General features: G+C 38.9%; 1 protein-coding gene across 2 annotated transcripts in view; it reads left to right on the forward strand.

Moving 5' to 3' along the window:
• The window catches only part of LOC126161612 (NFX1-type zinc finger-containing protein 1-like), a 251,498-nt gene that overhangs the window by 172,888 nt on the left and 52,171 nt on the right, over window positions 1-26,439 (forward strand). For both annotated transcript variants that reach the window (XM_049917566.1, XM_049917567.1), the window contains one exon: window positions 554-782. In XM_049917566.1, the coding sequence (XP_049773523.1) occupies window positions 554-782 (229 nt within the window). The remainder of the gene's footprint in view (window positions 1-553; window positions 783-26,439) is intronic.

Here is a 26,439-nt window from a genome sequence, read left to right on the forward strand (position 1 = left end):
TGTTAATTACTTCCAGTGCACGTTAGAATTATTGCTGATCACACAGTGTAGTTGATACTATGATTAACTTCGAAAGATGTAAGTCAGGTGTAGGCTCTGTTAATAGACAAATGTTCAGGTCAAACTATATTAGAAATTGTAGTATCCAGAAGGAAACGTTTACTAATTGACATTCCAAGAACACATTAAGATTGAATGTATATTGCACCATGTAGCAAATGATGTAATGTTGCTTATTTTTACTAAATACCAGTTTTAATTTGTAATTGTTTCAAAATATATCTGAAAAATGAATACCATTTTGTTTTTTTGGCTGAAGAACCCTGTTTGATTCGTTACTTTCAGGGTCTCTTTTTATCAGCACCTGCTCTAGGGATACTGTAGAAAGTAGGCTCCTTATTTTGAAATAATTTAAAGTTGTTGAAACTGTCTGTGCTATGTATCAGATATATTGTACAACTGTAAATTGTAAAGCTATCAGTGATGAAAACGCAGTAAAAATAAATAATTATGATTTGATGCGGCGAATAAGAAAGATTTATTTTTCCTACAGGTACAGAAAGTTATACCAGAATGTGGACATGAAGTTGTTGTACCTTGTTGTAAGCAACCCTCACGCAACATGTGTAGAAAGACTTGTGAAAGACTTCTTCCTTGTGGACATCGTTGTAAGAGCATGTGCTGCAATCCATGCACGTCACAGTGTGAGGAACTCGTACCAAGTCGTATTAGACCAGCATGTGGACATGCTGTAGAAATTCCATGTTATCTGAGAAGCAAAGGTATGATAAATATTTCAGTAGTGTGTAAATTTGTCAGTACCATTAACAACAACACTTAACACAGTAAAAAAAAAGTGTAATAATTTATGGATAATCATAAGAACATCATCTTAGAAACACTTCCTGATTTTACTAAATATTAGTTTAATATTGTGAAAGAAGAAGAAAGCATTTAGTCAGTGGACAAAAGTCTATGGGATGAAGTGGAATGTATTGTCTTTTTATCCTTTTCAGGACTGATGTGTGCCTCTATTTACCAGTCTGACACATTTTTTCTGTTAAGATGAGAAACAGACTCCCCATCTACACTTACACTCTGCAAACCATTATAAAGTGCATGGCAAAGGGTATTTTCCGTAGCACCATATGTTAAGGTTTCTTCGTGTTCCACTTTTGTATGAGGTACAGAATGAATGACTGCCTAAATAATCCCTCTGGGCAAGGTGTAATTACTTCAGTTTTACCATTGTGATCCCTGTTTGGGAGTGCTGCTCCCAGATACTCCACTTAATACTGTTTCTTGAAACTGTGTATGTAGGCATCTAAAAGTTCTGGTCTTGTGTTTAACCAGTAAGTGGATCAGATCAGTCTATACAGTCTCTATAACTATATAAAATTCCATATCCCAAATTTTTTTCACAGAGGAGGATCATGCTATAATACCCCCTTCGAATCATTACAGGTGCAGAGATATGTTAGATATCAAGATAAGTGATCAAGGTATACCGATGCCTCTTTTTAGTCTTTTTCTTCTTCTTGTTTATTCCAGCTTCTTGAGATCTCATGTGAAGAGACACGATACATCAAGTTCCACAGTGACGTAGGACAGTCAGTGAAGTACACAACAGTTTATTATCTAACTTTTGAAACTGCCAGTTTCTTGGCATTTATGGAAATAAAAACAATCCCATACTCTCATGCAGTCAGCTAACTTCCTGTAACATTTTGTGTGTGTGTAATGGGCCTCACTACATCACAAATCATTCTAATGAGTTAATTAAGCTGCTTTACAGTGTTGCTAGGTAGTGTAATCAACAAGGTGATGTTGTTCTTGTTGTGGTCTTCAGTCCAGAGACTGGTTTGATGCAGCTCTCCATACTATTCTATCCTGTGCAAGCTTCTTCATTTCCGAGTAACTACTGCAACCTACATCCTTCTGAATCTGCTTAGTGTATTCATCTCTTGGTCTCCCTCTACGATTTTTACCCTCCACACTTCCCTCCATCACTAAATTGGTGATCCCTTGATGCTGTGAACGTGTCCTACTAACCGATTCCTTCTTCTAGTCAAGTTGTGCCACAAATTCCTCTTCTCCCTGATTCTATTCAGTACTTTCTCATTAGTTACGTGATCTACCCACCTAATCTTAAGCGTTCTTCTGTAGCACCACATTTCGAAAGCTTCTATTCTCTTCTCGTCTAAACTATTTATCGTCCACGTTTCACTTCAATACATGGCTACACTCCATACAAATACTTTCAGAAATGGCTTCCTGACACTTAAATCTATACTTGATGTTAACAAATTTCTCTTCTTCAGAAACGCTGTCCTTGCCATTGCCCGTCTACATTTTATATCCTCTCTACTTCGACCATCATCAGTTATTTTGCTCCCCAAATAGCAGAACTCATCTACTACTTTAAGTGTCTCATTTCCTAATCTGATTCCCTTAGCATCACCTGGGTTAATTAAACTACATCCCATGTTCCTCGTTTTGCTTTTGTTGATGTTCATCTTACATACGCTTTTCAAGACACTGTCCATTCTGTTCAACTGCTCTTCCACGTCCTTCGCTGTCTCTGACAGAATTACAGTGTCATCGGCAAACCTCAAAGTTTTTATTTCTTCTCCATGGGTTTTAATTCCTACTCCAAATTTTTCTTTTGTTTCCTTTTCTGCTTGCTCAATATACATATTGAATAACATTGGGGATAGGCTACAGCCCTGTCTCACTCCCTTCTCAATCACTGCTTCCCTTTTGTGCCCCTCAACTTTTATAAATCAACTTTAAAACCACCATCTGGTTTCTGTACAAATTGTAAATAGCCTTTCGCTCCCTGTATTTGACCCCTGCCACCCTCAGAATTTGAAAGAGAGTATTCCAGTCAACCTTGTCAAAAGCTTTCTCTAAGTCTACAAATGCTAGAAACATAGGTTTGCCTTTCCTTAACCTATCTTCTAAGGTTAGTCGTTGGGTCAGTATTGCCTCACATGTTGCAACATTTCTACAGAATCCGAACTGATCTTCCCCAAGGTCGGCTTCTACCAGTTTTTCCATTCCTGCGTAAAGAATTTGTGTTAGTATTTTGCAGCCATGACGTATTAACCTGATAGTTTGGTAATTTTCACACCTGTCATCACCTGCTTTCTTTGGGATTGGAATTATTATATTCTTCTTGAAGTCTGAGGGTAAAGTCTGAGGGTATTTCGTCTGTCTCATACAACTTGCTCACCAGATGGTAGAGTTTTGTCATAACTGGCTCTCCCAAGGCTATCTGTAGTTCTAATAGAATGTTGTCAACTCCCGGGGCCTTGTTTCGACTTAGGTCTTCAAGTGCTCTGTCAAATTCTTCACGCAGTATCACATCTCCCATTTCCTCTTCACTTACATCCTCTTCCATTTCCGTAACATTGCCCTCAAGTACATCACCCTTGTATAGACCCTCTATATGCTCCTTCCACCTTTCTGTTTTCCCTTCTTTGCTTAGAACTCGTTTTCCATCTGAGCTCTTGATATTCACACAAGTGGTTCTCTTTTCTCCAAAGGTCTCTAATTTTCCTGTAGGTTACAACGTGCTTTACCCACAACTGACCCTACGTGATCATTCCATTTCATATCCCTACAAAGTATTACACCACCTGTTTGTATGAGTTGTCTGATTCCAACAGTGACTCATGATATTACAGTCACAGGATACTTATTTCTGAACATTCAGAGCAAGTTGCCAATCTCTGCACCATGTTGAAATCATATCAAGATCTAACTGAACATTTATACAGCTTCTCTCAGATAGTATTTCATTATAGATAACTACATCATCTGCAGAAAGCCTCATTTTACTGTTAATATTGTCTGCAAGGTCATTAATATACTACATGAACAGCAATGGTCCCAACACACTTCCCCACTGAGTGAGGTGACACAAGGTGACACAGTGGTCAGCACACTGGACTTGCAATCCTGAGAATAACAGTTCAAACCCGCATTCAGCCATCCTGATTAGGTTTCCGTGATTTCTCTAAATCGCTTCAGGCCAATGCCAGGATGCTTCCTTTGAAAGGGAATGGCCAGTTTCCTATCTCATCCTTTCATAGTCCAAGCTTCTGCTCCATCCCTAATGACCTCATTGTCAATGGGACATTAAACGCTAATCTCCTCCTCCTCCTCCTCCTCCTCCTCCTGGGGCACATATGAAGTTACTTCTACATCTGATGATGATTCCCCATCCGAGGTAACATGCTGTGTTCTCCCTACCAAAAAGTCCTCAATGCAGTCACAAATTTCACTTGATACACCATATGATTGACAATAAGCATAGGTGCAGTACTGATTCAAACGCTTTTCGGAAATGAAGAAACACTGCATCTTCCTGGTTGCCTTGATGCAAAGCTTTCAGTATAAAAATTAAACTCTGCCCAAACAGTCCGTGCAGGTCCAAAGGTACTGACCAGCCACCATGTCATCCTCAGCCCGAAGGCATCACTGGATGCGAATATGGAGGGGCATGTGGTCAGCACACCGCTCTCCCGGCCGTATGTCAGTTTCCGAGACCGGAGCCGCTACTTCTCAATCAAGTAGCTCCTCAGTTTGCTTCACATAGGCTGAGTGCACCGCGCTCACCAACAGCGCTCAGCAGACTGGAGGGTCACCCATTCAAGTGCTAGCCCAGCCCGACAGCAGTGATCTGACGGGAACCGTGTTACCAATGCAGCAAGGCCATTGGCAAAGCTTGCAGTATGTCATGTGATAAAAGTAATAGTTGGGTTTCACACGATCGATGTTTTCGAAAACTGTACTGGTTGGCATTGAGGAGGCCATTCAGTTCAAGATACTTATTATGTTCGAGCTCAGATTATGTCCTGAGATTCTGCAACAATCAATGTCAAGGATGTTGGATGGTAGTATTTTGGATCACTTCTGTAATCCTTCTTGTAGATGGGTGTGATCTGTGTCTTTTCCAAGAACAGGGCACGGTTTTTTTCTTCTGCATTAGATTATAGTGAGAAGAGGGGCTAACTCAGCCACAAATTCAGTATAGAATATGAAGGGGATTGCATGGGGGCCTGGGGCTTTGTTCAGTTTTAACGATTTCAGCTGTTTCTCAACACCACTGACACAGCGTGTGCCAAGCTATCTTAATGTACTGTTATTAAGTCAGCCCCAGTAGTGAAATTGCAAATGACCAATGTGTCATTAACATTACACTTCACATTATGTAATCCGGATCTAGCAGTGAAGTTGTAAACCTAAAGTAGTTTTAAGTTGGTTAGCATCAAACTGTTACAGGGCAGTATAGTTTTCAGTGTTGTGTAAATTAATATGGTATTCTGCCAGCAATGAACTTAGTGAATGGTTATCACCTGATGTAGCTTACTGGTCTGTTTAGAATATTGAGGCTCTTACATGTTTCACAGTTGATCATCAACAATTGGACATTATCTATTAATAAATATGAAGAGATCAAAAATCAGTTGCTGCAGTGTTGCGTCTTTCCTTTAACAAGTTGGATATCAAGCCCATTACCATATTTACTCGAATCTAAGCCACACCTGAAAAATGAGACTCGAAATCAAGGAAAAAAAAATTTCCCGAATCTAAGCCGCACCTGAAATTTGAGACTCAAAATTCAAGGGGAGAGAAAAGTTTTAGGCCGCATCTCCAAATTGAAACAAAGTTGGTTCATTGTAATATGAGGCATAATTTAGGTCGAATGAATGACGATACAGCTATAGTACTTTGGTTCGAGTCGTAAGCTTAGCAGTTAAGCTTTACCAGGTAGCCATTGCTATGCGTCGGGCGCTCCGTCTGTATTTGTACGGGTACCCTGCCTTTTTCACGTGCTTCGTCTGGTTTGAATTGATTGCTTATTTTCCTTTGATCTGATAAGTGCCGTTCTCTTTGTTATAGGGGTTTACGTCATTCTAAGCTGAAAAAAGAGAAAGAGGAATCGTCTCATTAGCGAAACAGTGGCAAGAGACTGCTATTTGTTGTTACTTACACTTCTGCTTTCTTTGATAATGATCAACAAGAACCAAATAATAGACTGCATATGATAGAAGGTGTTCTGAACGAGAGGTTAGCGAAAAATTTTCTCCGTTTGAAAATCTTTGCAGACACCTCTTTAGTACATTACATTCTGCACGGAAATTAGTCGTCTTAGATTTAAAAATCTAGTCAATTGCCGTGCTTCATTTCTGACTGTATCACTATTAGGCATAAGAATAATAGGAATATAAACATGACACGATATGTATATTCTTCCGCTTTTGCTGTTGTCTCACTCTAGTTTCGTTGTTTATTAGACAGACAGGATTTAAATGAGATAGCAGCAAACATGAAAGAATACATGGCAAAATGTTTATATTTGTATTATTCTTATGGTGAAGAGAATAATGCATGTGATTCACAATTCATAAAAGTTGAAATTCTGCTACATTCGAAGATGAACAATACGGAATTTGTATTTACTTCATTGGACAATATATGAAAATGCAGTGGTCGAAACTCAGGGCGGAGAAAAAAGCTCGTCTTCCACCTTTTTTTCTTTAAATTTATTTACTGACGCAGAGGTTTTGGCGCCAGTATTTACCTTCGTGCCTGCAAACCATGCCTGTGTAGCGCTACATATATTCGACGGCAGAAGTTAATTGTGGCGGCATCTACCAACATTTTTCAGAACTTCCGCTTACTTTGCACTCGATTCTAAGCTGCAGGTGGTCTTTTGGATTACAAAAACCGGAAAAAAAGTGCGGCTTAGATTCGAGTAAATACGGTAATAGCAGGACATCCCAGAGGACAGGCTATGAGATTGCAGAGGATATGTTCCAAGTCGGTAAGCATGCAGATTCAGTTAATGTTTGGTTATACAACTGCTGAATAATTCCTATAAACAGTAACCTCCATTAAATATCTGGGAGCAGGTACAGACTGATTTAAGGCAGGTGCCAGGCTGAGGTTCATACAAGAATCCTCAGGAAATGTCGTCCATCAGGGCCATTCCTTGTGACTGGGACATTTACATAACATTGTAAAACGTTTCACATTTAAAATGAAATTGCTATTGAAGCAAGAGCTCTTTTTATTTGGCCTTGAAGTGGTATAGGCCTAAATATAATTTAGTAAAATGAAATTTTAGAAATGTTATTTAGAATTTTGTAAACTAGTTAAAATACATGTGATGGATCCGAAATTCGTTGTGGTAACAAAGTATAAAAATTGTGTGAAATAAAATCCAACTGGTTTCTAAAGTTTTTTGTGCTTGGTTAGTAAGATACAATAGTCTAATCTCCATTAATACTTGTTTGTTCTCATCTGCTGTTTTAACATTCAGATTATTTCTTCAAGTGATAAATTGGACACTCATTGTGACAGAATGGAACTACCACAGAAAAATTTAATTTTATGCTGTTTATTTTGAAAATATTGGTATCCACCATGAATGTTATACAAATTTTACATTTTAATGAAATCACACCAATATAATTTTCAGAATTTGGTGCACCACAACTCGTAAATATTTGAAGAACGTCATTATTTGTGCTGGAAAATTTTTTTCTTGAACAGTCAGTTTCAGTCCACAAACAATTACCAAATGAAAGACTGTAAAAGAAAACATTACAAGACTGTCACAATCCTGTTAACTGATGTACCTGTTAACGTAAAACCACATATAACAACATGTCACATACTGACATAAAATCATTTACAACATCATACTTGGCAATATAAAATCAGTGGTATCAGACAGTGAAATCGACGAATTTGCTGCCGTAAGGAAAAGTACGACACATGCAAAAATGTAAACAACTATGAACAAAGTATAAAATTAAAAAAAAACATAGATACATTTATACAGAGTTACCTGTTGTCACATAGTGATATAAATTACATTGTCAATCATAAAATGTGCCAGGCAGTGCAGTCCTTTATGCTGTATCAGCAGTCGGCATGAATGCTAAGAAGAGTTGCACTCTACATACTATCAACTGCACAGCTGATCACTGTTTACCATTGAAGCAAAGCTGATTTAGGAGTATGTGTACATTGGTAGTTCCAGTACAATTCTAGTGTCTAGTGTATTAAGATTATGTATGTTGTGTGTCATATATTACACTGAATAGATGTGACAAGGCTGGAAGGGAGGCAGTGGGTGCAGAAGATACAAATGCAGGAGAGTGAGGCAGCAGGTTAACAGGAAAAGAATGTGATACCGGCACAAGATGACAATGACATGTGGAAGACTATATCATTGGGAGGTGACAGAACATCACACTACCTACACCCACAACCTTTTCCTTGCAGTCTCCCCTTCTTCTGTTCTGTCACCTGCTACCAATCCACTTCTTCCACATCATCATACACTGCACAAACCTACCAAGTGTAGGTGCATGTGTCACCTCCTTATCCCAAGAATCTGCTTCCTCCCTCCCAGATGTCAGCCACTCTTCTTCAGCCCTCCCTTCTGCTCTCCATCTCCTTTCTCCCCTGTTCACTTGACTTGACACAATCCCTCACTCCAGTAAAGTTTCAGAACTGCATTCTCAGCACAGTGTATTCTGCTGCACCACATGCGTGTGTGCATGTGAGCATGGGCATGTGCGCACATGCTCAAAATGTTGTTGGTGGCAGTGCAGTTAATCACAAATGCTGGTTCTCTAAGCTTTCCCAGTAATGTTTCGTGAATAGGATGCCTTCCATTCAGGGAGCAGTTCTGTAATATTTCCTGGCTGATCAAGTCTACAAATAGAAATATAGAACAATGCATCTGATTTGCTTTGATATCTTCCTTTAATCCAACCTTAGTGGGGCCCCCAGTGAATCAAGCAATACTAAAGAAAAGGGCAGCTCAAGAGTTCTATACATATTCTCCTTTGTAAATAAGCTGCACTTTCCAAAAATTTTCCCAATAAACCAAAGTCGACATTTTGCTTCCCTAACAGTTGACCTTATATGGTTGGTTGTTCCATCTCACATTGCTTTGCAATGTTACACCTGACATGCTGACATGCAGCCCACAAATACTCTGTTTCCCAAGTACTAGCTTCCTTTTTATAGCACGCACATTACCTACTAAGAGAAATCTTAGAACACTCCACCTCATAATGCAGGTCCAGAAATCTGCAGTGAAGACTGTCGCAGAAAACTGACGGAACATCTAGTTGAGACCCTCTTCTTGGCCCCAAAGCAAAGGATCTTCATCAATTGTGGGTATGATACTGCAAAATGTAAGGTCTGCTTGCATTTTACAAGTAAGGCCTGCATGTCTTAATGAGTTGCACTAGCAGGCTGTATGAACTAAGGATGACCTCAGAATCCAAGTGACAGATGTTACTGGTGCTGATATTAGCCACAACTGGTGGATGGCTGCACACTCTACCCTCTTTAGCTGCAGCAAGGACGTCCTCCACATCTTCATGTATGTGTATCATCTTTCAAAAGGATTTTTCCAAAAGCTATCAAATTTTTCAGTCTTATTAATGTGCATCTTGATGACACAACACACTACTATTCAGTGAGTCATTTGTTATCTTTAGTCTGAAAAATTTTGTACATTCTACCAACATTTACTATTACGGGATTTATTTTCCCGTTGACAAATCCTTTGCTCAATCCAAGAAAAGCAGCACTATTGAATACCTTGCAACAGCCTGATTTAAAACACAGAAGTGTTGACTCACCGTGCAATGACTCTGCCACAGCCCAGTCCACACGTCTAGCCTGTTAGAAAATGGGTAACGTTTGTCAGTTAGAGAAAACTGTAGAAAAAATTAACTGCACTACGCATCTCTACAAGCTGCATCGAATGTTAACTTAGTATCAGATTAACTGAGCAATTAATTGAAAGGTAGTCTGTGAGTTAAAAACTCACTACAAAAACACTACCAGGCCATGCTAATCTTTAAGTTATAGTTTTAACAGTCACACGCAATCACTGTCACTTGTAATAAGTAGCACATGGTATTTAACTAACCCTGTTACCAGAAGGATAACAAAATGGACTGTCTGTGACAGAATGCTAACTCAAATACCCCACAACTGATACCTTTGAACATCCAGCTCTTGGTCCCGACTTGCACAGTATGCTATATGGCATGATTTTCAGCCAGTGAATCACGCATTTGATGATACGCTGTCAGGACATAATGAAGTATTTTGTTAGAGAAATGATTCAAATATATAACTGACGAAACAAATCAGTTTTATTTATTCACCAAGGAGAATACTCCAGAATCAGTGATTTCTCAAATATCAAAGTGGAAAAATACTGGATATGAAGAAATGTATTGCTTCATAGCTGTTTGTCTTGTGATGCCTCTTGTGGTGGGGGTGGGGGGCCGGGGGGGGGGGGGGATGAAAATTAGCGAGTACTGGACCAGAGATGTTCTTCTAAATACTCCAGTTTTTAATGAACTTGTCAAGAGACCACTTTTTGTTACTTATGAGAATGTTATATTTCAGTGACAACTCTACCAGTACTGGAGGAGGCAGAGTATTCAAAATTAGGAATGTTGTCGATAAAGTTCATACAGCTTTCTGTATTTACTCCACATCAGAAACTCTGCATTTATGAAAGTGAAAGTTTGTTATTATATAAAGGACGCTTATCTTTCAGACAATTCAGTCCATAAACAGAGTAGATTCGTAATAAAAACATTTGTTTTTGTGATTGTAAGACTGGCTGTCTCTTAGATTTCACTGTTTATACAGGGACATCAACAGAAACTGAGTTCCACAGTTTTGGGAAAAGTGGTGATGTAGTGGCTACACTTATAAGACCCTGTTTAGAATGTGGAGATACCCCTACCTCGATACTTGATACTCAAGTCCAGACTTATTTTCCTGGCCTCGCAGTCATGGGACAAACTCATGTGGTATGTCTGTAAGAACAGACGCAACATGCTGAAACTTCAGAAGAAACTGAAAGGAGGAGACATTCAGTTTGTGTGTACTAGTATAATGCTTGTTATAAACTGGTGTGACAAAAGGGAAGTGTGGATGTTGACCACATGTAACACCACAGAATGGTTGACACAGGAAAGACTGACAGGAATAGTGAAGAGAAAATTAAGAAACCACAAAGTATTGTAGATTATTGTTATATCCTAGCCAGTGGTGCCAGCCGAGCCCGCTGCCAAAAGGTTGGCAGCATCAAAGTCCGGATGCCGTCCGCATAAGCAGCGCCAGCGATACAGGAAATCGCCGCAAGTCTGCGCGCGCCACCGCTGGCTTCTGGCTTCTTAAGCGCTGGAGTCGCGAGCACCAGGACAGTTCTGTATTCGCCGCTCAGTGGTATGCTCGCCGCCGATTTGTGTACTTGCTAGTCCGTTGTGTGTTCATCGCAGCAGAGTTGATGTTTGTCGTCAGCCGACGCTGACCTAGCCACTCCGACTCGATCTAGACAGATTTCTGTAGACACGGAGTTCACTACTGTGTTTCTGTATCTTCGTTAATAAAGATAAGTACCGACTGTTATTTAATCAGAGTGTTTGGGTTTTCATCTTTCTGTTCACTGTTCCAGCGGACCGGTCGGCCCGCTATTAAAAGTGTGGCGGTGACTTCGTAAGCCGTTTCTACAGCGAAGTGTTTGTCGCGGCACCACCGCCATAAAAATTATAACGTGGAATATGGGAGCAGTTGACTGTTCTGATATACTGCTTAGCTCTGTCGGAAGTATACAGGAAACAGTGAAGTGGTATAAGAAGTTCCTTTTTCATGTTGTCGATACGTGTGTTTTAAATGCTCATGTCCTACACAGATCACCAACATGTCATAAAATGTCAATAGCAGAGTTTCGTTTGTTACTGGTAACGGAACGTACGGGAACGTATGCAGCAGAGCGCAGAAAAGCTGGCAGGGGAAGGTGTTCTGATGATTATCCTCTAAGGGTTGTGGGAACGCATTTTCCAAACATTAAAACAAATGAGCATTTCAAGAAAAGCATGCTTGTAGATGCATTGTTTGCTGGAAACAGAAAGTGGGTTGAGAAAGCAGGCATGAAAGTAAAATTTGCAAGGAACCATGTTTTGAAAATGACTACACAAAAACGAATTACCAACTACAGCACAGAATGAATCAACAAAGCTATCAGAAAAAAATTATAAAAAAGTAAAAAATAAAACAAAAATATATTTTTAACTTCTCCGTGCTGGTCCAAAACTCAAAAGGAAGGACAGAAAATATATTCACTAAGTGTAAAAGGAACTTCTAAATTTACAGTTCATGACTTTTAATCTTCTCTATAAGTGAATTTAATGTGTTAACGAAAAGACAGACTTCACAGCTTCCAAATGTTGGAAAATCTGTTGAGTTTCATATGTGCAACAATTAAAAGTATACCACAAGGAAAAAGATCAGTGGCAGGCAATCAATCATTTCCAGCTATTCCAAATTATGACAGCAGTGATTACCGTCTGCAAAAGACGGCAGCATCTGCGCCTGGATGTAAAACTTTACACAGTGTACCTACTACAGTCAAAGAATCTGACAGCAGATGACTAAGCTCTCAGTTTGTTGTATGCTCAGTAACAAGTTGTAAACCTTTTGAAATTTCCAAACATGTCACAAAGTGAAGTTAACTAAGTGAAGGAAAATTATTCTTACCATTGCTCACAGTAAACTCCGATGTTGTGTGATATGGAACATGATCTGGATGTCGCTTTTTCCTATAAACAACATAATATAATGTTATGAATATAATAGCAGGAAACATTCCACGTGGGAAAAATATATCTAAAAACAAAGATGATTTGACTTACCAAACAAAAGCACTGGCACTTCGATAGACACACAAACATACACACAAAATTCTAGCTTTCGCAACCAACGGTTGCCTCGTCAGGAAAGATTGAAGGAGAGGGAAAGACGAAAGGATTAGGGTTTTAAGGGAGAGGGTAAGGAGTCATTCCAGTCCCGGGAGTGGAAAGACTTATCTTAGGGGGAAAAAAGGACGGGTATACACTCGTGCGCGCGCACACACACACGCACACACACACACACACACACACACACACATATCCATCCACACATATACAGTCACAAGCAGACATATACAGAGGCAAAGAGTTTCAAACTCTTTGCCTCTGTATATGTCTGCTTGCAAACTCTTTGCCTCTGTATATGTCTGTATATGTGTGGATGGATATGTGTGTGTGTGCGAGTGTATACCCGTCCTTTTTTCCCCCTAAGGTAAGTCTTTCCACTTCCGGGATTGGAATGACTCCTTACCCTCTCCCTTAAAACCCTAATCCTTTCGTCTTTCCCTCTCCTTCCCTCTTTCCTGACGAGGCAACCGTTGGTTGCGAAAGCTAGAATTTTGTGTGTATGTTTGTGTTTGTTTGTGTGTCTGTCGACGTGCCAGTGCTTTCGTTTGGTAAGTCACATAATATAATGTTTTGAACAGCAAAAACAATGTATAGTAATCTGTAATCTATGGCTTTTTTAATTCGTTAGTGCAGTGAGGAACCCATAGAGAAATGTGGATGTTATAAACAGATATGCAAGAAAGAACAGTAAACTATTGAGGTAAATCTAACGAATTTCACACATTCATCTTTCTCATTAATTTGTGTTCACTTTGCAGTACTCCACAGTCCAGTGTAATTCATAATTCCAAAAATTTTTACATCTACTCAGAGCTCCTTACATGATGATGGCTGAGCTTTGAACTGTTCCTAGCCCCCAAAATCATGTGAATGTATTGTCCTCTGAGTGGCTCATATGCAGTACATCATAGCCAATTCGATATCATTATTAAACCACACAATCCTCCCATCAACCCTGTTACCAAAAGGATTACAAATCAGATTGTCTGCAACAAAATGCTTGCGCAAATACTGGACATCTTGATCCCTTTGAACATTTAGTTCTTGGTCCAGACTTGCACAATATGCCACACAGATACTTTACATGTATAAAATGGAATTTCACACATTCATCTTTCTCATTCATTTGCGTTCACTTTGCAGCACTGCGCAGTCAAGTTTAATTCATAATTCCACAATATTAATACATCTACTCAGAGTTCCTTACATGATGTTGACTGAACTTTGAACTGTCTCTAGATGTCACACTGCAGTTAGTTAGCTTCCAAAATATGTGCAAACATACTGTCCTCTGATTGGCTGATGTATATTATAACTAATCCAATGTCGTTATTAAACCACACAATATTGTGTCTTTTACATTTTAACAATCACAACCTAATAGCTTGTGTGAGAAATTTAGCAAATGAAAATTTTCTTAAATCCACAAATAACAAAATACCTCCCCCCTTAAATAACTGAATTATCATAAAATGTTTCTTGTTTTCCCAGTACCATAAACTGACTAGTTTCATTTGACAAATTTCCTCTTGTAGTATGGTTAACTATCTGTATAGACACAGTTCTCCAGCTAACATGTACTCCGGTAACGGACAAAACTATACTCATTTATTATATTACTTTCTGTGCATGCCATCATTGACACTAATAATGAAACTTATTAAATCAACAATAATTAATAGAGGATATATTATTCACAGAAGATACAATTTTGTTTCCGAAGTACACTGTTTTAACTATGTATGCTTTATGTCTGTAAGTTGGTGACACCTTTCGGCCACAACCATAACAATTTCTAACTACTGCTGGATCAGAGTGCATATCTGTCGTGTTAGAACCATGAGTCATTGTCTGTATCTATCTGCTTGCTACCATCTGACTTACTTAGGCACACTACAGGGCGCTACACTTTGCAGCTGTATTATTAAAAAAAAAAATTGCAAACAAACTTTTAGTAATTGTACTACATCACAACTATTTTGAAATTTTAATCAATTCCCAAAAGCAAGCTTAATTAATTAAATTCATAATTCTTACTTTTGACTTGCAGTTCTAAAACTGACCCAGCCTGTTGTTTTACAAAATCTTATTTTTTCTTTCAAACTCTGTACCAAATCATGTTTTATACAAATTCTTGTTCAAAACAATAAATTTTATGTTTTAGAACAATTCAGATTCTTTGTAGCAGTTTAGTTAAACACTAAGTTTAAGTTTTGTTTAAATTTTAATCACTCTAATTTATTTATATGCCTTGTGGTCTGTCTTGTCTACGCTTTGAATCACTTAATTCTTTTCCTACACTTTTCACTTTCCTACACTTTTCACTTTATAATTCACCCATGTGTATGATGGAAAATATATTACTTCTGTATAATTGGCACTTCACTAGTGCCCTCCTTCCTTAAAAATCATTTTTCTTGCTTTGCCAAGGCATCTTATTTGTGGGGAATCTGTAACACTACCTTCACTTAGAATACAGTCTATGCTGCAGTCAAATGCTGATCTTCCTGCAAATACAGTAACTTTAGCAGAATAGTTTGTCAGTGAAAGTATTGTCTAGATTTACTTAACTAATTCAGCCTATTTACTTTATACTCATTTTTCAAATTTTTTCAACAAATCTTAAATCTAGTTCAAATTATTCTTTTACAAAGTTTACAACAGAAAAAACTTATTGTTTTACCAGTTTCTTCTTCTGAATTTATATACATTTGCATATACTATATGTAGGCCACATTGCCTCCCACACAGTTGTCACAATAAAATATTTGACCTAGTACAGAAAGAGATTACATTCAAAATCATGAAATTATTAACAAAATTCTGCCTGTCACTTCTTTTCATTCTTGCTCTCACACACTAGGGTTTAGCCACATTAGAGTATCTATTCCACTTTACCACGACACTTTTTAAGTCGCCATACTATTCAGTTTACTTCAAAAGTTACAGTTGGTAATTTTGCATGAAATTATGTCACGTTCCATTATACATTTTTCATCACAACATTGCAACTTTCTCCAGTTTGTTATCTGTTTCCTTGTTATTTTCCAAACATTAACTAGTTCATTTCCCTAGTCATATCTGGTAAGTTTTATGTTGCTCTTTCAAAACCTATTAATCAGTTTTCTTCACAACAACATGCCTTTCTGCTACTAATCACCTTCTTCCATTAATAATTTCCACATTCTAGTTATTTTACCAATTAGTCATTTCAGGAAATCTTTACTTTGTTGCTGCACAACCTTCTGTGTATTTTCTAACACAATAACACCCATGTGTACTACAAGTCACATCATTCCACCACTAATATTCTTGTGCTAATCATTTCATATACGTGTCACTTCCTATAATCTTCACCTCAGTCCTTCAATATCTATAGATATGTTCTCTTTTCTTTAAATACATACTACATTTTCACTAGCTAACTAATCCCCCTATTTTACTCCAGACAGTGAAGAAGATAAAAGATGATAGAAATAGTTCAGAATGACAGAAGAGGCAGCTTGACAATATGAAAGAAAATGAAATAATGTTGCCAATAACATTAGTACCTGGTGATTGACAGTCACCTGACATTGCAAAGAGAGCAGTGTCATCTGAGCCCTTTACCCTCTGCTCCTATCTAATACAAGCAAGTACTCCACTTTGCCTCTGATTTACTATTGACTGTTCGTAATACCTCTCTATCCAACCCCACATATTCATCTTATTCATAATACTCATCCAACTTCCTACAATATGTTGTGAGAATATTGTCCTTCTCCTGAGTTATCAATTTCATTTTCTTAAAATGGCACAGTAACTTTTTCCCCACTTACTTTCAGAAATCACTAAATCATCATTAAAATACAACTTCCCGTTGTATTTATTAAAAATGAATGCCTTAATCAACATTTACTGTACAAACTGGAAATTATCAGAAAGCTGTGTTACAACTGGATACCACTTATGTTAATAGGTAACATTACTTCATATTTAACAAGCTTCTTCACTTTTATAGTGGCTACGATTATTTGGATACCTGTGACAGACATTATTACTAGTTCCTCCTTATTAGGTAAAGCATCTTACTGTCCTCTGTTAGCTACACTACACATCTTCATCCTGAATCAATAAACTAATTACTGGCTGTCCTGTCTTTTCCCTACTAGTAGTGACTCCATCTTCCTCCAGTAAATTGTGTACAGTTTCCCTTCTACTACGGTTTACACAAATTTGTAGGATTTTACTCAATATTTGCCCTTTCAGCATTTGGCAGTTTGTCCACCAGTGACAGATCAAACCACTACTCCAAATCTATCTCCTATTGTTTCACAGTACTTAATTTTTCAAGTAATTCTTCATATTCCCTGTCCTCTTCATCTTCCTTCAAACTCTCACTAATTGACTCGGCCCCCTTACGGTCATCACCTGATGCACATAAATCTTCATTAATTGCCTTCAATATTTGATCCATCCTTTTCTCATCTAGTTCCCGCAGTTCATCATCAGTTTCACTGTACACACTTCCCTGTGTGTCATGTTCCATCACTTTTCTTTAAACTATCTTCTCTGTACTGCAGTGTTTACTTCATTTTCTTCTGTTAAAAATCTCTTCCAAGCCCGTGTTAAACATGCATGTTCTAACTTCATTGATCTCATCTGTCTCAGTTGCATCACTCCTGCCATTACTTTGATCTTCCAGTATCTTATTGTTGTAAACAAAAGACATGGCTAGCGGATTCCAATAACTGTTACTCGTTCTACTAATGATAGCCACTTCACAGACGAGATAAAGTGTCCTATACTCAGCGATTTTGGTTCATTTCCTACTCTTACTCCTGTTGTCTGTTTTGCAAATCATCATCATAATGAATTGGATAATGCTACCTATACACAGATACTTGCTCTCTGGTAATTGGTCTATTTGCCATGGTGTGGCACCAACTACCAGCTTCTCATCTATTGTCATTATGGAACTTGACCATTCTGGTGGCTATCGACTTTAATTTGGGGCGAAATGTTCCAACTAGCTTGCTCCTCCTCCTGCAACAATTTTTCCACACTTTCTAAATAACTAATAAGTTTGTTAAAATTTAACAATGGGAAAAATATTATTAATAACTTTGTTAACGTCATATATAGGTGCAGCAATGCTTTTATTATGCCAACTCATAGGCAGCTTCCCATCTAAACTCATTATGATTTGTGCAGCTCTAATTTATTAATCAAATATAACAAATTAGTGACCTACCTTAAAGCAAACCTTTTTACACTTTTGTCTTTGGGATTAAATTTTTCACCTCCAGAGACTATTTTGCAACTCCAATAATAATAATAATAATTATTATTATTATTATTATTATTATTATTATTTTTCCCCCGTATCCTTTGAAGAAGGCTTCCTTAAAGTTTTCTAATGCATCGTACTGCTCATTAGCACTCACATCCCACATTCTAGCGACACTTAAAAATTTCTGCATAATAAAACAAATTTTTTGTCGAACATTCCACAAACTGTGTAACAAATTTCCGAAATTATTCCAGAAGTCTTTTGCATGCACATTTCCTGACAGATCAAGATGTAAAAATTGTCAATCACTGTCACTCGTAATAGCCAGTGTATGATATTTAACTAACCCTGTTACTAAAAGTATTACAAAACGGATTGCCTGTAACGGAATGCTCACTCGAATACTCAACAACTTGATCCCTTTAAATATTTAGTTCTTGGTCGTGACTTGCACAATAAGCCACATGGATTTTAGTTAGTTCAAAAGTCACAATTTACGTATCTAATCCGGAATTTTACGCTTTCATCTTTTTCGTTCATTCATGTTCACTTTGTGGCACTACACAGTCAAGTTCAATTCATAATTCCGAAAAAGTATTATATCTACACAGGACTCCTTAGAGCTGTATACAAACATCTGTACATCATGACAAATGAACTCTGAACCATCCCTAGACTTCACACCACAATTCTTTAATCCCCAAAATATGTGTGAATGTACTCTCCTCAGATCACCTGATATACGGTACATCATAGCCAATCTCATATTATTAAACCACATAATACTGTGTCTTTTACATTTTACTGATCACAACATAACATCTTTTGTGATCAGTTTATTAAAAGAACAGATTTGTGAAATGGACAAATGCCAAAATAGTTCGTTCTTTTATTCCTCACTAAGCGTAATAAGAGAGAGATGTGTCTGACATCAGTTGATTTCCACAGACTACCAAATCTCTTCCTTCTCCCACAAGTCTCTGGGTTGTTGTTGTTTTTTTCAATAAATTCTTTAATCTTTTCTTAATATTTTTCCACTTTCTCATCAATATGCTGGTTGGCTGACATGCACCCCTGTATTAATACCACATCTTTTGCAGTAAGCTGTAGTCATAACATCATCAATCTTCTATCACTATATTGCACCTTCATTATCTTATTTTTCAGTTTCTGGTCTATCAGTATTCGCATTCTGTTTTCTCTGCTCTTGACTCCCACTGATTAGAAAAGCTTATAATCTCCACTGTCGTGTGTTATCTCCCCAACTCATTTCACTCATGCCGAGCTCATTTTAACTGTTCTTTTTCATCTCCTGTTTGTATTTTCTAGCTTTCCTACTTGCAGCAATGTGTAAACATTCCATCTTCCAATCATTAATTTTCTTTCCTTCATTCTTCCATTCAAACATGTTTTCTCTCAGTATGGTCCTCTTCCATAGATCAGGCCAGGGGGGAACTTTAACTCCAAACTCTTTCACATGCAGAGTCATATCATTCACTGCTCGGAAAATTAATGTGGTACTATGTGGTTACTTTCTGCATAGGCTGTAAGTTGCCCAGCCTAAAATCAACCATTCACTAGGAATCAGACACTGTCTGTGACCGCCCCTCTGGGATACAGTTGCTAGTTCTACTCTTTATGCACCCAAATAAAGAAAGTCTCTCTTCCACCAGTTCCACCATACTGAAAGACACTTTCTCTACTGTCACTGCTATTGAGGTCTAAGATATACACAGTCACAATACAGGGTACAATAATAATTTTCATGTAGACTTTTCCTTCTTGTCCAAGGCACAAAATGGAGTGGTAAGATAATCCACAAACGCCTGTCCAACATAAAACAAGAATTGGGAATACCTACCAATTCAAGTGGCAGTGTTTTGTTATATTGCTGTAAGACAGGTAAACTGTGGAGATAGTAGATTTTTTCACAGTAGCAGCTGTATTTCTAAATTACTCAATTAAATTTAGGTGGCATAAGTGTGAATAACAATAAGTATAGTGGCAGTTTATTGTTAATATAGTATATAGATTAAGTTTACATGATTTCTTTGTCTATGTGAAAATGAATACCTTGAATCATTCATCTTGTTGATATGATCTACAGGACACGGTGAACAAATGAATGAATTTGTCTGAAAAAGAGAGTTTACAATCATTGTTAGCAGTTGTCACTCATTAGAAGCCATGCGGGGAAGCTGTGTGGTCTGAGACACCTTGCCACAGTTCGTGCACCTTCCCCCCCTCCCCCCCCCCTCTCTCCCCATTGGAGATTATAGTCCTCCATCGGTCATGAGGTGTGTGTATTGTCCTTAGTGTATGTTAGTTTTAAGTTGGATTAAGTAGTGTGTAAGCCTAGGGACCGATGACCTCAGCAGTTTGGTCCCATAGGAACTTACCACAAATTAATTTACTCATTAGGAGACAGTGGCTGTCATTGTAAAAACTATTCAAAACTGAGAGCTGCTTAGTGAATAATGGAGAGATTTACAATAGGATATCTATGAGAAACAGAAAAACACATACTTATATCAGGAAGCAAATTATACTGTAAGATTTAATTGTGACTGTAATGAAAATTAAATGGTGGATTGATGATGGAACGTGTAACAGGCAAATGGGTGACAGATAGGTGTGGAACTTCTTTGTTGGGTTTCAAGAAATAAGGAAAGAATGAGGAAAAAACCTAACAGAAGATGGATAGATGACGTTACCAAACATTCTTTTGGACAGTATGAAGCGTATATAGATAAAAACTAATTTAATGAAATGCCTAGAGGATGCCTTTGGTCAGCATCCAGAAATAAATATCAAATGACTGATTATCATGTTTGTGAGGATGCCACAAAGTTTTCAGAATCCTCCAAGAATTTGCCATCTTGTACATAGAAAGCAATTTAACAAACTACTGTTTGTGTCTGACAAGAACACGTTTGGAGGCCATTTGTAATCAATAGCCACCACATGACTTTAATGAGTATCCTGTATATGAAATATTTCAGTGGGTAGAATGAACTTGAAACATTAATTTTTGAAGAACTCCGATCATCATGTCTGTAGCATCGAGTCACAAAGCTGTTACATAGAAGGGACCAATTAATAACAACAGCAATCCTATTGTTCCAGCTATTATCCAGTTAAACATTTTCTTTACAATCCTTACTAATATGTATAAGAAATACATGTTATGAAATGGTCTGCACATTGTTACAAGGGCTATCCACAAAGTACATTATGTTTTGGAATTAAAAATAAATAAAGTATTGGAAATTTTTTTTATTATATGCAGATGAAAGCCACACTTAAATACTACTTTTCTACATAGTTGCCATTTAAATTAAGGCACTTATCGTAGCGATGGACGAGCTTGGAAATTCCTTCATCGTAAAATTCGACCGGCTGCGCCTTCAACCACGTGGTTACCTCTTCTTGAAGCTGTGTGTTGTCATCAAAACGCTGCATAGCCCACCACTTCTTCATTGCTGGGAATAAGTGGAAGTCGCTCGGTGCCAGGTCGGGACTGTATGGCAGATGAGGAAACAACTCCCACTTAAAAGATTCGAGAACTTCACGAGTGGCATTTGCCGTGTGGGCCCGGGTGTTGTCGTGAATCAGCAAGATCTTTGAGCCCAACTTTCCCCTGCGCTTGTTTTGTATTGCTCTTCTGAGGTTGTGCAGAGTTTGGCAATACCTTTGAGAGTTTATTGTAGTGCCTCTTTCCAGGAAATCCACAAAAATCACACCTTTTCTGTCCCAAAAGACAGTCGCCATCACCTTCCTTGCCGACATTGTCTGCATGCATTTCTTGGGTTTTTGGGGGGAATTTGTGTGCCCCCACTGCATTGACTGCAATTTTGTCTCGCAGTTCAGATGCTTAACCCATGTTTCGTCACCAGTAACGATGCGATCGAGTAATGAGTCGCCATCTTTGTTGTAAGCGTCCAAAAACGTTAACGCTGAAGCCATTCACTGATTTTTGTGAATCTCTGTCAAGATTTTTGGTATCCATCTTGCACAAAACTTGTGGTAACCAAGCTTTTCAGTAATGATTTCGTGCAACAAACTTCGTGAAATTTGTGGAAAACTCATAGAGAGTGCCGTTATTGTGAAATTACGGTTTTTACGGACCGCGGCATCGACTTTTTCAACAAGTTCGGCAGTCACTATGCTGGTTCTTCCACTTCGCTCTTCGTCGTGAACGTTAGTTCGCCCATTATTAAATTTAATGACCCATTGACGCACTCCACCTTCAGTGATTATGTTGTCCCCATACACTTCACAAAGCTGCTGATAGATTTCTATCGGTGTACAGTTTTTTGCAGTCAGAAACCTTATTACAGCACGCACTTCACACTTCGTGGCATTTTCAATTAACGCTGACATTTCAAACTGTCACAGTAACTCAACGGACTACAGCACGAACCTCTCACTAGCACGGCGGAATGCCATGACACCAGGATGGCCGCATTAGCCCCGCCCCTAACGGACACAAATGAAAACGTAATGTACTTTGTAGATAGCCTTCGTACAAATGCCTGAGAGAATGTTTTTTGGGAATTGTTGAAGTTTTCAACAAACCTCAATTTTTTGGACTTTGTTTTTATGGTTCGATTAATTCATTAATTGGACTCAAAAACATCAAAGATATAGCTATTTGTTAAGATTTGTAACTCTGCAGTATTCAAGTTTAAAAACTGCTACAAGTCCATTGGCCAGTTCCAAAGAATTAGATGAAGCCTCATGTTAAAACCTGTTGTTGTAAGGTTGTTCTTCTTGGTTTGTAGAGCTTCATGCTGGTGTATTGACACATACACTATCTATGTGATATTCTTCCTGCTATATTTCAGTATTTTTATCGCCCCCTGGGGCACAGCATTCATTTTCTGGTTATGTGTTTGGCAACTCCAGGTTCCTGAGTTGGGGGCTGTTCCCGTAAACTCTGGGCCTGCTTCAGCTACCACTGAAAGCACAGTGGTGGAATGTTATTTTCCGCAAGGAACAGGGATCTTCACTGGACCATACAGATGGTAAGGATGGTTAAAATCTTGATGAAGAAAAAAAAAAGGTGTGCTGGGCACCAGTGAGATGCATGGCTGTTGAGGTGGAACAGTTGTCAGTGGTCAACCTCTGGAGAAACTGCCGCATATCAGTTGTGTAAGGCTTACCCAGGCAAGTGAGGCTATGTCTGAGTGGATGATTATTGCTCTTGCTGTTCATGACCTCAAGATGGAGCTCTCTAAATTTTCTCCTCCTCCTCAGTGGAATGAGTGAGCTGTTGGAAGGTACTCACACTCGCTCTAATAAGAGGGCTCATGTAGGCAGTCCTCCAGACTCAGGAATATTTCAGAGTTCTTGTGATAATAGTAACAGGATGTGAGCTGACAGTCCAAATAGGTTTTTTATAGATAATCTACATCTACATCTACATCTACATCTATACTCCGCGAGCCACCTTACGGTGTGTGGCGGAGGGTACTTATTGTACCACTATCTGATCCCCCCTTCCCTGTTCCATTCACGAATTGTGCGTGGGAAGAACGACTGCTTGTAAGTCTCCGTATTTGCTCTAATTTCTCGGATCTTTTCGTTGTGATCATTATGCGAGATATATGTGGGCGGTAGTAATATGTTGCCCATCTCTTCCCGGAATGTGCTCTCTCGTAATTTCGATAATAAACCTCTCCGTATTGCGTAACGCCTTTCTTGAAGTGTCCGCCACTGGAGCTTGTTCAGCATCTCTGTAACGCTCTCACGCTGACTAAATGTCCCCATGACGAATCGCGCTGCTTTTCGCTGGATCATGTCTATCTCTTCTATTAATGCAACCTGGTAAGGGTCCCATACTGATGAGCAATACTCAAGAATCGGACGAACAAGCGTTTTGTAAGCTACTTCTTTCGTCGATGAGTCACATTTTCTTAGAATTCTTCCTATGAATCTCAACCTGGCGCCTGCTTTTCCCACTATTTGTTTTATGTGATCATTCCACTTCAGATCGCTCCGGATAGTAACTCCTAAGTATTTTACGGTCGTTACCGCTTTCAATGATTTACCACCTATGGCATAATCGTACTGGAATGGATTTCTGCCCCTATGTATGCGCATTATATTACATTTATCTACGTTTAGGGAAAGCTGCCAGCTGTCGCACCATGCATTAATCCTCTGCAGGTCTTCCTGGAGTACGTACGAGTCTTCTGATGTTGCTACTTTCTTGTAGACAACCGTGTCATCTGCAAATAGCCTCACGGAGCTACCGATGTTGTCAACTAAGTCATTTATGTATATTGTAAACAATAAAGGTCCTATCACGCTTCCTTGCGGTACTCCCGAAATTACCTCTACATCTGCAGATTTTGAACCGTTAAGAATGACATGTTGTGTTCTTTCTTCTAGGAAATCCTGAATCCAATCACAAACCTGGTCCGATATTCCGTAAGCTCGTATTTTTTTCACTAAACGTAAGTGCGGAACCGTATCAAATGCCTTCCTGAAGTCCAGGAATACGGCATCAATCTGCTCGCCAGTGTCTACGGCACTGTGAATTTCTTGGGCAAATAGGGCGAGCTGAGTTTCACATGATCTCTGTTTGCGGAATCCGTGTTGGTTATGATGAAGGAGATTTGTATTATCTAAGAACGTCATAATACGAGAACACAAAACATGTTCCATTATTCTACAACAGATTGACGTAAGCGAAATAGGCCTATAATTATTCGCATCTGATTTATGACCCTTCTTGAAAATGGGAACGACCTGCGCTTTCTTCCAGTCGCTAGGTACTTTACGTTCTTCCAACGATCTACGATAAATTGCTGATAGAAAGGGGGCAAGATAGGAAAGAGGGTACCTTTGAGATGGTTTCCCTTTCCTATATTCAGAAGGGTGTAGAGAGCATTGCTGGCACTTTAAAATCTGTTGGGTGATTGCACAGTGTGACACTGTTGGTAGAAACTTATAGGTCCCAACAATTAAAGAACCTCCAGAAAGATAAAAGCATCATTCCCAAAGAGGAACTGAAAGCTGATGGGGCCCAAGAAGGTATTGTTGTCATGCAAAATACAGTGAAAAGAATGGATGACAATCTGATCAAATCAGACTGATTCATACTTACTTTCAACAGTACGGAACTTCCAGAGCATGTCATGGCAGGGTTTCTTCACCTAGATGTGCAGCCTTACATCCCCAACCCAGTGCGCTGTTTCAAATGTCAGCACTTTGGGCACAACACTGTAGTGTGTAAGGGAGAAACCACTTGTGGCTAATATGGTAAGGCCACCCGTCTGGAGTATGCAGTGTCTTCCTTGAAGAAAGGAAGATACAGGAGATTAAAACAACGAAGTATGTCCCTTATGGTGAGCCAAAAAGATCTATAAGGCCATGCAGCACCCCTCCACACACACACACACACACACACACACACACACACACACACACACACCACATTTGCTACCGCCCTGCTAAAATTCTCCAACAGCCAGTTCTGAAAACTGATGCGCAACAAAAACGGAGGTTGCTGGTGTCAGCTCCAGTATCTGCATTTGTCAATGCATCTGTACTGCTGCAGTTATTTTGAAGCCCATATGTCCCACTAAAATATCACAAAACGCTGTGGTTGCTGACCTTCACAGATCTCCCTGCCCGTCTAGAAGTTGAGTGTAGACTGCCGTAGTTCTGTTTCTGAAGCCTCACCAGGCCAAAACAATCAAGAGGCGAAACGTCAACTGCTGACAGAGGTGGGAAGTAAGCAGTCTGACGATGTGGATGTCACTCTTTCTGACATGTCGTATGATTCATCTTCAGAACTGATGGACCTTGGTATCAGTCTGGGGCACTCATCTCGCCCCAAAACTGTGCCTCCATCCATTCTGGACTCCCCTCCCTGGTGAAATTACTACCCCATAATAAGTGGCTCCCATAATGTGGGGCTTCACCTCAACTTGTCCTCAGTGTCAGGGTTTGGAGAGCATTGTGATGCCTCATGAGCTGTGCATCATGAACACAGGTGTTCCCGCTTATTTCAGTGCTGCTTCTCAGTCATCCTCAGCCAAAGACTTTCTGACCGTCATTCCATTGACCACTTCCCACTCCATATTATTAATGAATCCCACCCTGAAAGGATGCAACAACAATGGATGATCCACAGGGCCAACTAGATGCCGTTCAGCCAGCTGGCTGTGTTTAAATGATGTGACAGTGTCCAAGAGTGGGTGTACCACATCACACGAGTGATCCACCATGCTGCTAATGTCATTGTCTCCATTCCGAAGTCTTCTGCTCATCTTTGGAGGCAAGTTGCAAGTTGTTCCTAGGCTTACTGATGAGTGCTGTTCCGTTATCCAG

This window comes from Schistocerca cancellata, chromosome 2, assembly GCF_023864275.1.
Source record: "Schistocerca cancellata isolate TAMUIC-IGC-003103 chromosome 2, iqSchCanc2.1, whole genome shotgun sequence".
NCBI classification, from domain to species: Eukaryota; Metazoa; Arthropoda; class Insecta; order Orthoptera; family Acrididae; genus Schistocerca; species Schistocerca cancellata.